Source organism: Archocentrus centrarchus, chromosome 8, assembly GCF_007364275.1.
Source record: "Archocentrus centrarchus isolate MPI-CPG fArcCen1 chromosome 8, fArcCen1, whole genome shotgun sequence".
NCBI classification, from domain to species: domain Eukaryota; kingdom Metazoa; phylum Chordata; class Actinopteri; order Cichliformes; family Cichlidae; genus Archocentrus; species Archocentrus centrarchus.
The window spans coordinates 21,964,412-21,981,283 of NC_044353.1; the positions used below are offsets into that span (position 1 = coordinate 21,964,412).

At 40.2% G+C, this 16,872-nt stretch overlaps 1 protein-coding gene across 5 annotated transcripts in view; it reads right to left on the reverse strand.

Moving 5' to 3' along the window:
• Positions 1-16,872, reverse strand: part of LOC115785161 (brain-specific angiogenesis inhibitor 1-associated protein 2-like) — a 51,075-nt gene that overhangs the window by 18,426 nt on the left and 15,777 nt on the right. For all 5 annotated transcript variants that reach the window (XM_030736652.1, XM_030736655.1, XM_030736651.1 and 2 more), the window contains exons 3-5: positions 14,868-14,954; positions 3,197-3,258; positions 1,642-1,713 (exon numbers count right to left, since the gene is read on the reverse strand). In XM_030736652.1, the coding sequence (XP_030592512.1) occupies positions 1,642-1,713; positions 3,197-3,258; positions 14,868-14,954 (221 nt within the window). The remainder of the gene's footprint in view (positions 1-1,641; positions 1,714-3,196; positions 3,259-14,867; positions 14,955-16,872) is intronic.

Here is a 16,872-nt window from a genome sequence, read left to right on the forward strand (position 1 = left end):
TGCAGGTAGCACATTCTAGGTATTCTGAGAAGGCACAGAAAGGAAACTGCTGCTGTCACGAGGAATCTAACGGTATGAGACATGCAATCTTTCAATTTTAAAGATGAGAAATTGGTGGCATTACTCCTATTGGTCTATGCTTGACTGAAAACCTGTAAACAGCATCGACCTTCTAAACATCACACTTAAAAAAAATATATAAAAATAAATAAAAATGGCTGCAATTTTTTGGGCTACTGCTACATAGCTTTCAACATCAGAATCCTCTCTGCATGTGCACAGGTATCCCCTTTGTAACCCAATAACAATGAATGACCCATCCTTTCGTTCCCCTAGTCTTTCTAGCAGTGCAAACACCATTTGCTGCTCCTGCTATTGACATGTAATTTAACTCCTAGGAGCTCTGACTCTATTGTGAACAGCATCCAGCACATAAATCATAGCAATGAGTAGAAACAGAACAATTGACTATCGAGTAAGTTTGCCCTGCAGGGTATATAAAGTAATATTCCAAGCATCCTCTTCAATGAGCTGAAATGTAGCTCCTAATTAAAGCTAAAGCCAATACACTTTCATTCGTTTACCACACAACTATTAGTCACTGGGTACAATTCCAGACAGATAACTAGTGTGTGTACTGAAAGCAGATTAGAAACAGAGGGATCGGTTGGTGAACTTTGGTACACATTGAGAATGTGACCCTTGTTTTTAAAGGCTGATCTCGCAGAGATGTGGCTCTTTATTGGTACAGCAATCCATTTGCTTTTTGTAATTCAAAGCGATGCCCAAATTCTGACCTTTGTGTAATGAATAAGGAATGTTGTAAACTCAGCACAAATCATTACGTCACACAATAGTACGAGCAAAAGAGAAGGAGAAGAGGCAGAAGAGGGACACCAGAGGGAACGCTCCAGTCTGGAAAAGAACAAAAGCACACTTTCCTTTGAGTCTTTCTGAACTCAGTCAAAGTTCAGAAGCAAAGCGATCGCGATTATCACTGCAGCACATCTGTAAGATATTCATATTAAGTAATGGTTGTTAAAAGCTCAGGGAAACACCCAGATATAAATGTCAGAAACCAGAGAAGTAAATGAGACCCCCCCCCCACACACACACACACACACACACACATTTAATTTTAAAAAGCAATATTATGTAAGGAGTGTGTGTGAGTGAGCAGCTGAGAGCTGCAGCAGCTCACAACGTGGTCCTTCCAACAATACAATACAATAATGGTAACGTTATCCCATCCCCCAAAACACGGCACAGCAGTACTGCTCTACACTCAGGCTGCAACCCACTCATTCTAAAGATATCACATGTAGACCAGCTTCACAGTGCTTACACACAAACACACTCCAGGAGGGGTTTATTATAATCAGTCTACCCTTCACGGGGTGAGACGACTTAAATGTTATTTCAAAACATCTCTTTTCCCAAACCAACCCTTTAATTGTCTCAGACTTCGAACCAGTTCAGAACACACAGCTTTACCTCCATCTCTGCAATCACTTTAGTCAAATCAAGCTTAACTAATTTGATGCCACATTACATGGACTGTTATAATAAGCTCAAATATGGAGTGCACTTATGAAGCGTTACTCTCCTCTGGATTTGGAAGCATGAGCTACAGATACTCACAGTCAAATAACGAGCATCCAGCTCCACCTTCTTCTCCAGCTCAGACAGAAGCTCATTGTGGAAGGATTTAAGCTGGGTAAACAAAAGCACACAACATTTAAGTAAACATGAGGATATGTTTTCTGTGGTAAGTGAGATAACTCAAAGTAACAATGTTGTCCTGTAACGCCAATTTAACTTAATATTGAAATGGTTCAGAAAATGGGAATTTAGGTATAGCTCTGCCAGTACTATTGCCAATAATATTAGTTTACAATGGTGTTGCCAAGAAATTTGGAATGAAATTTTAAAATGTTCATATAGCTAAATGCAATGACAAATTATTTGACAAATAATTTAAAAACTTTAAAAATGCCTGCAACATTCAAAAGAAAGAAAAAATTGACAGGAGTAGCAGGACTGTGAATTTAAAGAAAAAAACAAAACACTTATGTTAGATTGGAAAAAAATAAAGAGCAACTGGGAGAATCTTTGGGAAGTAAAAAAAATGCACATTTAATATTTGTGGGCCAGTTAATGCTGAATATCATATACAGGTTTTGGAGCAATATACGCTGCCATCCAGATGTCTTTTTCCGGAAAGGGATCGGATATTTCAGCACAAAAAAAAAGACAAACCACATTGCTGTGCATTACAACAGCATGCCTCTATACTAAAAGGCAGATCAGTGAATCAGTGGTTAGCACTGTTGCCTCACAGCAAGAGGAAACTGTGTTCAAACTCGGGTAGGACGCCTCTGTGTCGGGTCTTGCATGCTATCCCTGTAATTGCACAGGTTATCTCCAGGAGCTCGGGTTTCTCATGCCATTGGGAAAAACATGCAAGGTGACACTCTCACAAAAGACTCTCTTTTAAAAAAAGAAGAAAAAAAAAGAAAGTATGCTACAGTCCATATCTGTCATCTTTAAAAACATTTGATGGGTTATAGAACGACAAAGGAGACTCCAAACTCTTGTGCATCACAAGCAATAATGAGAAAACTTTACATTTTTCATTCCTTTCTTAGACTGGATTCATGATCTGGATGGTAGGCACAGATGGTCACGTATATACACAGAATCAAGGAAGCCTGTCCAATAAAAAAATAAATCAGCCTATGACATGAGGCCTGTGAGTGCCAAAGTGAACTTGGAGTGCTAAAGCTCCAGGGCACATAATGATTGTGGCACCTTTGTCCATTATTTTTATGAGTTAGGTGCACAGCAGTAACCTCTGGATAATCCAGCAAAGAAGAAAATTACCCAGAATGCCATACAGCTCAATTAACTGACTCAACACCTCCTGTGTTAGCAATTTGGATTATATAGGCTCAGCATGCCTGTTCATTCAATACCAGTTTATGTTCATTTAACATCATTTATTCCATAAAGTCAATAGCTCAGGGCAAACTTTGCATCGTCACTGGGCAAATTGTTTGAGGAGCAGAGCCACACAGCCAAATTAAAATGCACTCTTTTTGTAATAACTTGGTTGATCTACCGTTAAAAGATTTCATTTGTAACCATGCAGTGCTGAGCAGCACAGTTAGGAACCTTTTGAGCTCAAAATACAAACCATCTCCTCTAGCTGCACTTGGATCTGTCTGTGGACCTCTGCCATCTGGAACAGCACATCCCCTACACAGAGAGAAACAGGGAGAATGAGAGAAACACATCAACAGTGCTCTACAACATAAGCAGAAAATAGAGAGAACAGGAAACCACAGGGGGGGAAAAAAAACTTTGAAAAAAGAAAGAAAGAGATTAAACAAGAAAAACAACAGAGAAAAACAGAGACCCCAGCTTGCAAAGCCCATGCAGTAGCAACACAAGAGACACAAACATACAGGACAAGTGATTTGTAACTAGGATGATGAAGAATATGATGAAAGTTTGTTTTTGGCCCAAGATAGCAGAAAATGGAGGCAGACAACCGAGATCAAGTGATGGGGAAAAATGAAAAGAAAATTAAGTGAAAAAACAAAAGCAGGGGGGGCAAAAGGCTTAGATTAAATTCTAGTTGTTCACGGGTATAACTGCTGGTGTCTTCTGGAGATCAAACATACTGCCTTTCTTTCTTTGATTACTAGGCAGCGTAATTTACAGCAAAAAGAAAAGAAACACCTAAAAGAAAGGTTAAACTCTCCACAGGATAAAGTGGTAAAATAAAAAGCAGCCAAAACATAAACATAAGGTAGGATCATGCAGCTGGTGAGTTTTTAACATTTATATACCTACAGACTGCCGCTTCTGAATGTGCAGTGCATTGTCAAGAAAAGGAATACAAAGAGCAACATTGAGCGAAAGACACACATACAAACATTCAAAGACAGGCCTGGTGTAAAGAGAGTGTGAGATATACATGTACAGAAAAATGAGACACACATATTTCCTTGACGAGGAGTTCCAAAGCCCCTTTAGCTGTCAAACGTGTTACATACTGTATATTTAGGGATCACTAAATGGCTTTTTAGCATAAGCAACAACATTTATCTTCAATTAAAGTTCTGATTAATTACAAGTATAACTGAAAGTGTGGTTAAAAAAAAAATGCTATTACTCTGTTTGATGCAGACATTAATGTTACAACTATCTTATAAAAATGTAAAATATGAACAATAAAGGGCACTTTGATTCCTCTCCCGCTACATCATCTTTTGAAGGCTGACCTATAAGAGCAGATCTCGACCCACCTCAAAATGCTCCATAAGTAAAAATTGCTACTTGAGCTGAAGAGAATTCAGAACAAACTTTTATTCTCCACCAAAGGGCTTTGGAGTGGTCTCCTTCATGACAAACAGCAAGCGCAATGCAAACCAATGACACTGAAGTGATCATGACAGAGCTGACTTCAACAGTTCAAAGTAAAAAAAAAAAAAAAAACAAAACCCAAAGTTTATTCAAAGCTGTGAAACTTGAGCTTGGTGTTTAGACCATATGAGGGAAGGAAACTGTAATATGCAATCAGCATTCTGCAAGAAAATTGTAAACAGTAGCAAAATGTGTAATGAATGAAACATTTTTGTAGCACTACAACTACTACCCCCATTTAGCATTTAGAAGCAGCATATAGATGCATATTAAATTGTGCATAACATTCTATACTGTAGCTTGTTAGGAGATAAAGATATTTCAAAGTGTATTTTGATGTACTGCATTTGCCAGCAATTCTATCTTACTGTAGAACGTAGGGGGGAAAAAAATTAAATTCTACTTTTAGAATTTTGCTGACCTGCTTATCACCAGAAACCTCTGCGTGCAGCAAAAACAGACATCTTACCAAGATTTTTTTTTTTTCTTCACACCATCGCTTGCTAAATTCACTGCAATCACTGCCGCTACAACGCCTGACAAGCTCATCACCGAGTGCCCTAGACAGCAATGCCTTTTGCTCATGTTGCAACCTGCCTGCTGATTTTGCGCCTCGCAGGAGTTGAGAAGGAGGCCAAAGCATCCTGTCAGTTCCCAGCAGGCCCACTAAGCAGCTTACAGATACTCATCCCTGATCACAGCCCTTCAGGCTTAGAAACCCTGTCATTCTGCTGGTGGCTTCAACTAGCTGGATCAATTAACTAATGAGTATCCATCACTGTGCTGGCAACATATGCGCGCAGACTCACACATGTCATGTATGGTGGCAGTAAATAGGTAAATTGGGTGTTTGCAAGAAGTCACAAAAATACAAAAAACAAATCTGAAAAAAAGCATCATCGTGTCATATGCAGTTTCATTACTGCATATTTAAACGGGGGGGGAGAGGGGGAGAGAGAGAGAGAGAGAGAGAGAGAGAGAGAGAGAGAGAGAGAGAGAGAGAGAGAGAGAGAGAAAGAAAACACTTTGGGGGATACAAACCGTTACCATGGCAACTTCAATATCATCACACAAAAACAGTAACAGCAATGTGGGCATCTTTCAATGGCCATTAACATCAGAGAATTCAATCTAAAATTAATAAAGACACAAAATAAGAAAAAACAGAATGTGTTTTACACCGTTATTGGTTCCTACAGAAAACATCTGTCAAGCGTGACAACTTAGTGAGACTTGGTGTAAAGAGCAACCAGCCCAATAAGGATATTTGCACACTATCATGGACTGACATGACATAACATGACATGTTGATCACCATACACCCTCATACAGATACACGCCTACACACGGGATACACAGAAAAACACTGGTAAATAAACTTTCAAGGACCTGTCATTCTAGTATCAATATTTCCCAGCTTACTTGAACCTCGCTTGTGTCTTTGGCTGACAGAAACAATAGTTTCTTTGTTGTGAGGCGAGCTCAGGTTGGTCTGCACCTGCAGCTCTGCAACAAGCAGCCACACGCCTGCCAGCTCAAACCACTGAGTCAGAGAAGGAAGCATGCATGTAGGACTCTTGTGCATGCATATGAACAGACTGTCCCCTGAAGTATGACATCAGCTTGTGTAGATGTATTGACTGCTTGTGTAACAGCAGCCATGATACACCCACACAGGTGGAAATAGAGAAAAAAAAATACTGAATAACAGAATGTGGGCTAACGTGCAGAAAAAAAAAATAAAATAAAAAAAAAAAGTGGAAGTTTGCAACAAGAGAGACAGAGATGGAGAGAATGGAGGTGGATGGAGAGACACTGAATCACTGCTGAAGGTCAAACCAGATTCACTAAGGGTTGTCATGGAAGCAGGAAAATGCGAGGGTCGTTGCCATGGAAGAAGCTACAAGATGAGGAACAACGCCGGCAAAATGCTGTGTTACAAAACACAGTTGAAAGAGCTCCACCCTTACAATCAACTATCATTACATCAGCATATACGTTCTCCTGGGGAGGTGAGTGGTGTGTGTCTCGCCTGGGGAGTCTGTGTAAAGTACAATGCGAGCGTGCACAGTGTGCGTGACTAAGCAGGGATGTAAACACCAGCCTACCTGGCAAGCCAAGCCACAAGGGAAACAAACAAGTATGCAAGTACAATGGGACAGCGGTATAATGTGCGAGACACAGATAATAGCTGAGACTCTGGACAGCCCCGTGTGTAGGCTACACATGTATGAGTATACTCTGTGGAACCACAACATATGAGCACAGTTAATGAGCAACTAAGGACAGCTTATACTTAAAGTTCTTCCAGAGAGAGAAAGACACACACACTTATTTACTGGTTCTGTAAACTCAATGATAAACTCAGTCTGCTTTGCTCATTCATGTAGCCTCTCACAGGAGAAGAGAAAAATACTGATGCATGTATGACACCTGGCTTAAATTAGAAGCTCAGCAATCACAGCTGTCCAACCTACTAGCCTAATATAAGTTTGCCTAGCAATGGTGTCATGCATGTAGGCCAAAATAAAGATTTAACAGGAGAAATATGTGATTGCTGAAGGGAAGTGAGGCAAAGTGCAGTAATATATATATATATATACCATATTCTTGACATTAAATCTGAGGAGCAGAGGTAGAGGTATAATCCTCTGGCATCACTAAGCTGAAACCTTTATGTTTTGCTGTTGGCCCATTAACAATTTATAACAAAAAATATGTATATTTTCAGTTTCATAACAAACAAAAACAATTACCATGACCATGAGGTCATAAAATGCATACAAAGCTACACGTCACCACTGCATAAAAATAACTTTATGACAACATAAACTTAAATTGTGTGCAGTGCTTGTACAGCTCACAGTAGTAGTACTTAAGTAAGCAACCCAAAAGGCCACCGCGGTGGCTGGGTTTCAAGTCCACCCTGAGCCATTTCCTGTCTCAGGAAAAATTAAAGGAAGTCATGACAGTTGCATTGTCTCCTCAGAGTATACGAGTTACTTGTATTTCCAGTAAGCTATGGAAACCTGCACAATGATGAAAAAGCCTTGCACCCCCCGTCCAGCAGCAGTAGTTTATAAGGGATTCAATTTGACATGCTTGCAAAATTTACAGGTAGGAATGAGGTAGGAAAAACTAAACTAGTGGCACGTACAAAAAAAAGCATGATTAAAAGCAGAGAGTTAGTTTGTGACATACAGATTATGGTACATGTGTTGAATTACAGTACTGTGCAAAAGTCTTAAGCCATCCTTCATTTCTTTATTTTTCTAGGAAAAAGGGAAACAGGAGCAACAATTTATTGTAACATGGAAATATACATGAAAATACTGTACATAAGGCAAAAACTGAGTTTGTGCAATTCTAATGGGCTTGAAAGTGGTACAACCACCTTCATTCTTCAACACAGCCAGAACTCTCTGAGGCAGCTTTCATATAATTTCTTTAAATAGTCTCCAGGAATAGTTCTCCAGGCTTCTTGGGTATCCACAGCCATTCTTACAAATGGCTGTACAGTAGATACTCACTGTTGTAACTCTCTCCTTTCATACTACGTATATATTTGTGACAATTTAAACCAAAATCGTTCAAATTTGGATTCATCACTCCATAAGTCCTGCTGGCACTGATTTCCAGTCCAGTTCTTGTGTAATGTGGCATACCTCAACCTTTTCTCCCTGTTTCCCTTCCTTAAGAATGGCTTCTTCACAGCCACCCTTCCACTGAGATCATTTCTGATGAGGCTTCAGTGAACAGCAGATGGATCAACTGAAGGGTCAGATGCATCTCTCAAGTCCTGTGTCAGATCATTGCTGGATTTTTTTCTTAAAGGACATGACTTTTAGATACTCTTCATCAGCTGTAGATAGTTTTAAGCCCTGCCATTTCGTTTGTCCTCCATTTGTGCAATTTTTTTAAGGACACACTGCACACATCATGCTGAGATCTGCCACGTTTTCTTCTAAGAGCACTTTAGAAAAAAATACTATTTTATGCATGTCAAACTGTGGTATTTGGATTATTTTTTCATAGATTTAAGTAAAGAAATGCAAACAACTTATGTGTTTTTGTGACAGGCTGCTAACAAAGTACCTGAAGATACAATTTAAAATTTCCTCTTTGCCAAGCTGTCTGTCACGTGTTGGCGTTAGATTCCTTTATGTTTGAATAATTCATAGGTCAGTATTTAGTGGCTTTGGCCAATGTCCAAATAAAACCCTTGGAAGACTAGAAAACTACTGCTCAAGACCAATAAAAAAAAAATAAAAATTACTAGAAAGTCTGGTCTCTTGAAACCAAAAGATAAAGAAACTAGCGGTGGCTCAAGACATGTGCACAGTACTGTGTTTGTGATGTGGAATTATTTTGTCTCCCTCCCCTGAGACAAAACCTTCTAAGAATTAAAGTATGAAAAAAGTAAAAAAAAATAATTGAGGGTAAGTTAGCCAAACAGAGAGCAACAGGTAGGACAGAAAACAGTGAAGAGACGTGGAAAATCCCCAAACAGCACAGCCTGTAACATGTGACACAACCATGTAACCAAAGAAAAAAAAAGAGATAATCTTAAACTCTAATTTCATTTTATCAGTTTTATCCAAGACTGGCATGCTATAAAGAAAAAAAACAGCACAGTCATGTTGAAATAAGAAGATGCAAAGAGGGGCTGCTTTAAAAAAAATCTAACTAAGCTCTTTGACCATGAGTGTGTGTGCTACTTGACCCTGCAAGAATGCTCTAAGTAAACCAGGGCATCTAAACACAGACTGAGTATACTGATGCACCACTGAGAGGAAACAACAGCAGACTCACTGGAGCTTCAAAAGCACATGATCTATTTTCTATAGGCTACACCCTAAGAGTGGATTATTTCCCATGTATAAGTCCAGTACTGCAAATACACACAAGATCCCTTCTGTATCACAGCATAGAAATAGCAGACAAGATTTTAAATTATCACATGTAAATGATTACATACAGTAATGACATGATCACACTTTCACACTGGCACGGCACTGACCGGTCTGTGTCTGCGAATAGTGCAAAGCACAACGCAATACAAATGGGATAATGTTACTATGTGGGTGATGGTTAAGACTTGACTTACTTCAGGTTAGCATTTGTTTAAGCATCATCTTTATCACCGATCATCACAAATCAGACTATGATATGTGCCTAGCAGCCTGATGCTTTCCTTTACTGCACGCTGAATGTTAAAATGCTAAAGGTGGATCCAGCAACTTTCATGTCTTCATTCACTTAGGGACATCTGTCTTTAATAAGGTGTGCACCATCTCTTTGCTGCTTTCAGGAGGACACTGAGGCACACCTTCCATAGGCTGGCTATATGTCGTAGAATAAGTGAATGGACTGGTCGATGTGAAGCACTGGATTTTCAGATGGCTGCTCCTACAACAAACTTCCTGATTGTTATAACTCACCATCCACAGAAGAATATCAGGAACCACCGAGTTGCCTAGCAACACAGTGTTTTGAGTATGCGTGCTAAGATGCATTTTTGTGGACTACAGCTGCTGTGTAGTTTATATTGATTAGACATCTCTGCACTGTCTACCTTAGTGACCTTTTATTAAAGTGACAGATCTACACAACCTCAACTTTGTGTAAAATTTCCTTACCAGTAACCTTTATGCGTAGCCTTGAATAAAACTGCCCAACACTATGCTGTTCCCTGCCACGAACAAATGAAGGACATTGCGAATGAGTGTAGATGGAGACTGTAGGGGCCACTAGCTTCCCATCATGCAATGCGTGTCTCAGAAATAGAGCAGGAGAAGGGAGAGACCCCTGGGATGGTGGCACAGAGCTAAGAAAAGAGCTCTTCTGCTCTCATTTAAACAGGGACAGGTGCTGGAGGAGGAGAGAGGTAGGCCACACTAAAGACAGAGAGTGAGAGAGAGTCAGAGAGATTTGTATACAGTATGTGTACTTGTGGGTGCTCATTCAAATACAGCATGTCAAATTAACACATTGTGTGCCAGTATTAACATTTGCTCTCAACAACAGCCATGTCATTTACTCTTTTTAGACAGCATAAAATTACAGGCAGATATTTAATGCTTCCATCCCAGGTCCATTAACCTAAAAAAGACAGTTATGCTACATCAGTTTGCAGCCTCATTTTCCCAGAGTGTTCTGCTTTTTTCTCCAATAATTACTGGGAGGAATAAGAGTTTTTTTTTTTTTTTCTGTGCAAGTGTGTGGTTTTAATATTTGCCTCTCTTTTTTTTTCCTAATGCATGTTATTTCCCGAAAGACACGTCTTTGTGCTGAATCATACATGATGTTATTAAAATTTAGCCATTAGCAAGGCTAGAAAAGCTGATAAGAGGGGATGAAAGATATTTGATTTCCTCCGGCTAGGGAGACTAAACTGTATGCATTTCACATTCTTGTCCAGGTTGTTGAGAGTAGACGGATAAATCAAACGGCCAAAAGGGAGTTTATTTTATTGTTAGCCAGAGGACAGGATAAAGGAAAGCTGCAGCAAATATAAAAACAATATGAAAATCTATGACATTTCTGTGCTAGCACGTTTTTTGAGAACAAATTCTAACAGTGAAATACTGACATGTATGACAGCATAATGGAACAGACCCAGCCAAGCACAGAGAAGTTAAAAAAAAAAAAAAAAAAGCACAGACTGACTATGCTGAGTCGTAAACAGGCCAAAACCTTCAGCATACCTTTAGTGACTATTCAGCCAGGCAGATGCAGCATATTCAAGCGGACAAAAATATCTCAAAACTGAGATTTACAAACTGATGTGCTGCCTTTGTAAAAAGAAAAAAGAAAAAAATAAACTCCTACTGCTTGTCACTCATGTGAGGCATGTACATTAAATAGAAACTACCAATTTTACATTTTGAAGTCATGCTGACATGTTTACTACTGCAAATGTAAAATGTTGTAGCGCCAAGAGAGCTGCATGAAATCTGTGTTTTCACTTTAGCATCACTTGGGTCTGAATACAATTTGGGTAAATGCAGAAAGAGGTGGGCTCAAAAGACACCTGTATCCTGTTACTCCGCTCTTTGTAACGCTGCGGGGCCTGAGCCTACATATGCTGCTGCGTAACACAGGTGAATTAACCAATGGCACCAAAGCACCAAGGCACCTGGTTTTTAAAAGTAAGGACATTGCACACAAAATGCACAAAACAATAAATAATTTGTCTATTGCAAGTCAGACACTGTTTTAGGTGTGCAATGTTATATGTAGACAATTTTATTTATGTCACATTCACTGGAACTCTGAAATCAACTGAGCAGAGCAAGCATAGGCGAAACAACAGACTTCAGAGCAAATGGAAAATAGGTAAAATAAACTGACTGACCAGTTTTAAGAAATTTTTTTTTAAAAAAGGGGTCGTTATAATGACATAAAAATGCTTGAAATTTCAGGAGTTTAAACCTGTAAACCGCCTTAGCCACAGGCCTTGTTGTAAATAACAAGCTTCTAGCTTCAAATGGATATAAACACAATGGAGAAGGGCTGGTCAGTTAGGACTGTCGTAAATACCTCCAGCACCACAAACACTGCATTTCCCTAAATGGGTTGAAAAGGAGGTTATAAGTGCTCACTCCTTCCAGACCTACATGAAGAGAAAAAGATAAAGTAAGAGGACGATGGCGGAAACAGAGAAAGAAGGAGAAGAGAAAGAAATGAGGGAGGGAGAGCAGGTGTGTGTGTGTGTGTGTGTGTGTGTGTGTGTTAGCATGCATGTTCATGTATGTGTGTGGGTGGCAAAGTGACAGGCGATGATTAGCCCAACCAGAGGAGGATATGTGGGAGGAAGCATGTGGGAGTAGTGGGCCTGGCGAGAGAAGAGAGAGAGACTCTCCAGGCGTAGATCTACACAAGTGGATTAAAAGAGCTCTCATACTATATAAACACATAGAAATGGCACATGGTTATGTACAGAAAACACACACACAAGCATGCATGAATGCACACAGAGTACAGCACACACCAGGGTGGATTCCTGTGGGAACATGCTCTGTTGTCAAGGTGCTGTGAAGAATCAAGCCAGGCTATGGTGCATGTCGATTTGATAATGAAAACAGGCAACAGAGGCAATCATTTTCACAAAGTAATTTCATCCCTCACTGTGCGCGTGTGTGTGTGTGTGTGTGTGTGTGTGGGGGGGGGGGGGGGGGGGGGTCAAAGACAAGAGGAGAAAAAGGCAGGGGAGAGGAAGGAGATGGATAGCAGCTGCAGACTCTTAGGTGTGTAGGTGGGACCATTTGCAGCCCATCTCTAACTGAGTTTCTGTGGAATTAACAGGCTTTAAAGAGCTCGAACTCATAAATGCATGCGTGAACATGCACAAAGAGAAAGAAAACAAACAAACAAAAAATGCTGAATACCTTTGAAAGGACAATCAGCCAGTGAGCTCAAACACAGAGTCCACAGAACAAACTGATCTATCATGTTAACGATCTGACTGGTGTCTCTGTCAAAACTTTGGGAGGCAATCACTCAAATATCTATTACATTTCTTACAAGGCTGATTTTACACTCATATCTATTTCTACCAGTACTGGAAGAAAAATATTTTGTGTTCTCAACTTTAGAACAGAGGCTGTGGTTCTATATGGGTAGTTGAGATGCTCCCAGGTTGCGGTTATTTCAGTGATCTATTACCAGCCAAACAGGAAGTCCAGAGCTCTGGATCCTAACTCTATATATACAGTTGAACTGGAGGTCATTATTTTTGGAAGTGACCTCAGGGTGGGGACTCCAAAATATTGCAAGCAACCGGCTGGAAAACAAAACACTAATTCTTCCTGTGGGAATAGAGTGGCATGCAGAGAACTGCTGGGTGTAACCAGCATATCATACAAGAAACAGACAATGAACGACAGGAGGAATTATATTTAACTATGTCACAATCTGTCCTGTTCAACTTTGAGAATGAGCGATTCAGTCTTTGGTGTCTCTAGATGGAGAGACAAGCATGGGCAGATATTACGACAGAGAAGATTAGTCTTAAATATCAAATTCCTTTCCAAATCCTCCTTGAGGCACAGGTTTTATCTGTGGAATCATTTTCAGCTCCCTCACACACGCAGAAATATTCCTACACACAATGGTGTATGCATCATTTCCAAATTTGGTAATTTTATTTCCATTATGAATAGGAGTTAAATCAAATGCCGGCACACGCAGAAACTTTCGAGCACATCCAATAATGCGTATTGTTTAAAATAAGATTCAGTGCCGTTACAGTCAAAGTGTTCGGTGGTGCAAGAGGCTGTCAGTCAGATCGCGTATAGTGTTCTCTCTTTGTGACAACTTCACCCGAGGTTGTCTGGTCTGGAAGAGCCTGCTACTGTAAGCAAGGCCGAGTTCAGTGTGGAGGTACTGCTGTGAACTTTGGAATCAATAGAAATCCACACAAACGCTGTGAGATATAGAGATAGAGAGAGAGCGAGACGATCGCTTGCTGAATAAAACATCCTGAAAACACTTTCATGTCAGTCCCTGTTGGCTGGGCTGGAAGAAACCCAAACTGTATCTCAGCTCCACAGCAACAAAGGCCCCATCAAATCAACAGCTACTTCTGCGCAGATCAAGCAGCCGAATGCACAATCAGTGCAAAAGGAAATCTCTTCAAACAGGAGCTGATTTCCCATGAGCTGGGGACAGCAAACACACACACACACACACACACACACACACACACACACACACACACACACACACACACACACACACACACACACACACACACACACACAGAATCACTGATCACCTAGGAAACTACTCACTATGAGAGCACCAGGTGTTGCTTCTCCAATTGACCTCTATGTTTGCACCAAGAGCACACACATGCAGACACACCTAACAGACATGATATAAGCATATTATCTAAAGAGCAACACCTCAGGTATACAGACACATTCTTCCACAAAATTAATACCACGCAGGAAAAGCATCAAATTGGCAGTCTCCTACCAAACATGAGGAGACTTCAGGTTGGATGAAAGTGGATGAAAGCAACTAACCTATGCTATTGAAAATGGCAATATTCAGCCCCTGACTCACTGTGCTGGTGATCACTGTTTTTTTTTTTCTTGAAACATTTTCCTATGAAATTGAGGCCCATGCAATAAAGAAGTCACTTCCTCCACGAGAGACTTTAATACCAAACTGCTTCAGGAGTGAAATGACTAGATCAAAAAAAAAAAAGAAAAAGAAAAAAGACTAATTAAAAAGCACCTTCTCTATCAACCCACACACTCTTCTGTGGATGCTACTCAACTTCCACAGTCACATTGTTTTTTATACACAGAAACATAATGTTCATAGAAACAAAAAAAGAAAAAGAAAATGTGAAGGCCAATGTGACCAAGTCATAAAAAAGGAACCCCCCCCCTCCAAAAAAAAGAAAATTTAAGATGGTGACTTACCCAAGTCTTTGGATCCTTGACTCTCACTGGCCAGTTCACCCATTCTGACCAAAGCATCAAAGTAGCCTTTGGCAGCAAATGTCACATCTTGAAGAAAATAGAAGTGAGTACAAAAAGAAAGAAAGGGGTTATTAGTTTAAAGGTTACAGAATGGTTTCCTTTCAAATCTGAAAAACCCCACAATGGACAGTTTAGTTTTGTGTGAACACAGCTGACAACTTTCTGCTTAGTGATACTGAATCATAAATTCTTGCCATCTCAAAAAAAAAAAAAAAAGGCAACACCGATGCTGCTAGTGTCTTTCTTTTATGTTTTGTTTCTAGTTTAATATAATAATTAATGTTACATATTGGAGTCAGGATAAAAGTATGCAAGCATTTTTGGTGTATTTTCCAAACACTTCACATTCAGTGAAATAAATTAATTTTGCTCCTAAACGCTTCAGTTAAGATGTGATAACAACTGGAAACGCTTCCTTTGTCCATGTTTGAACAGCTTTTATATGTTCACTTTCCTGTGCCATACATCGCAGAAGCCTTTATGAGTTTGTAAGTGTGTTTAGTTTTCTGACTTTTTTTTTGTATCATACAGTAAACACAAACTAAGCATTTAGGATATTTAAAATAAATAATATATAAAACAGATGGATGGATAAAATGCACAAAGAATATTCATCTCAGGGCTCTTTTTGATCTAATACATCACTGAAGAAGAAAAAAAAAAAACATCAATAACTGAGAAAAAAAAAACTGTGGTTCCACCAAGGAAAAAGTAATGTCATGCTGTTAACCACATGCTGAGAACCACCACTGGCCTTTTGCTTCTTCCATTACATTTAATCTTTTTTGTCGATATGTTTGAACACTCCACAGCAGGGTGACACAGCTGTTGATTGCCAAGACTCATACACCTGTATAGACAAGGATTCAACATGCTGTGTGAGGGATTTTGCCATAATGAATGTCCCCAAGTTTCAGGTAATCTGTCATGTGACTTAGACTGCATTGGAGGGGTGTGTAAAAGGACTTCCCTCACTAGCACTAATGCAAAGCACAAAGCCTTTGGTGTTACTGGACATCTCAAAATGATTTGTTCATCCACTGTGTATCAGTGAATGAACAGGCATGTAGGTCTGTAGACCTATGCAAAGCTACTCACGTACACACAAGAAGCTTGACTTTTGCTCTTTGCATGCACAAAAACAATCAGTGAAGTTAATCCTAATCGGCAGTCCTGACGCTTTTATTTGCTCTATGACTGAATAAAGAGTCATCCTGGCTGCACAAATCAATATCCACCTCAGCACACTATCATTTTAAACGCAGCTGACCAGGCTAACAAAGGTCACACAGGGCAGAGTCAGCTTCCAGTGATTTCTGCTTTACTACCATACAGTCCTCCACCATTCTGTCAATCTCCAGCAAATAATGGCCAGTGCTTTTGGAGGTGAATTGAATAGCAGTCCAGGTGACAGATGGGCCCTGTGCCTGCAGACAGCTGCCAGGTGAGAGGCACACCTACAACAATGTCCTGGCAGGGGCAAGCTATTTCTAGCAGACAGATGCAGTTGCCCTGCAATAAAGGAAGTCTCCTTGGCTGGAAGCCTCAGAGCTCTGCTCCAAGGCTGAGGGACATATGCTAATGCTAATCCCAATTACAGCTGAGTCAATGGCAGGAGACGGCTTGTGCTTCCTTCTTTCTCTACTGCTTGGGGAAGACCGGAGAAATAAGAGAGGAGCCTTCAGAGCATCATGGCTGAGCTCTCTTCATTATGTCAAGCAGACCTCCTGCCTGCCTAGATGTGGAAAGTGTGAATGTGTGAATGTCAGTTCATGCGAGTTTGCACATGTGTAGCGGGGGGGGGGGGGGGGGGGGGGGGGGGGGGGGGGCAGCTATTGCAGATCTCCCAGCAACAGACACTTTCTTTTTGCTGATGCTGCTGTTGTAGCATGTGAGATAGTGTCTCTGCAACTGAAGGATAGCTGAGTAGATAAGCTGGATCTAT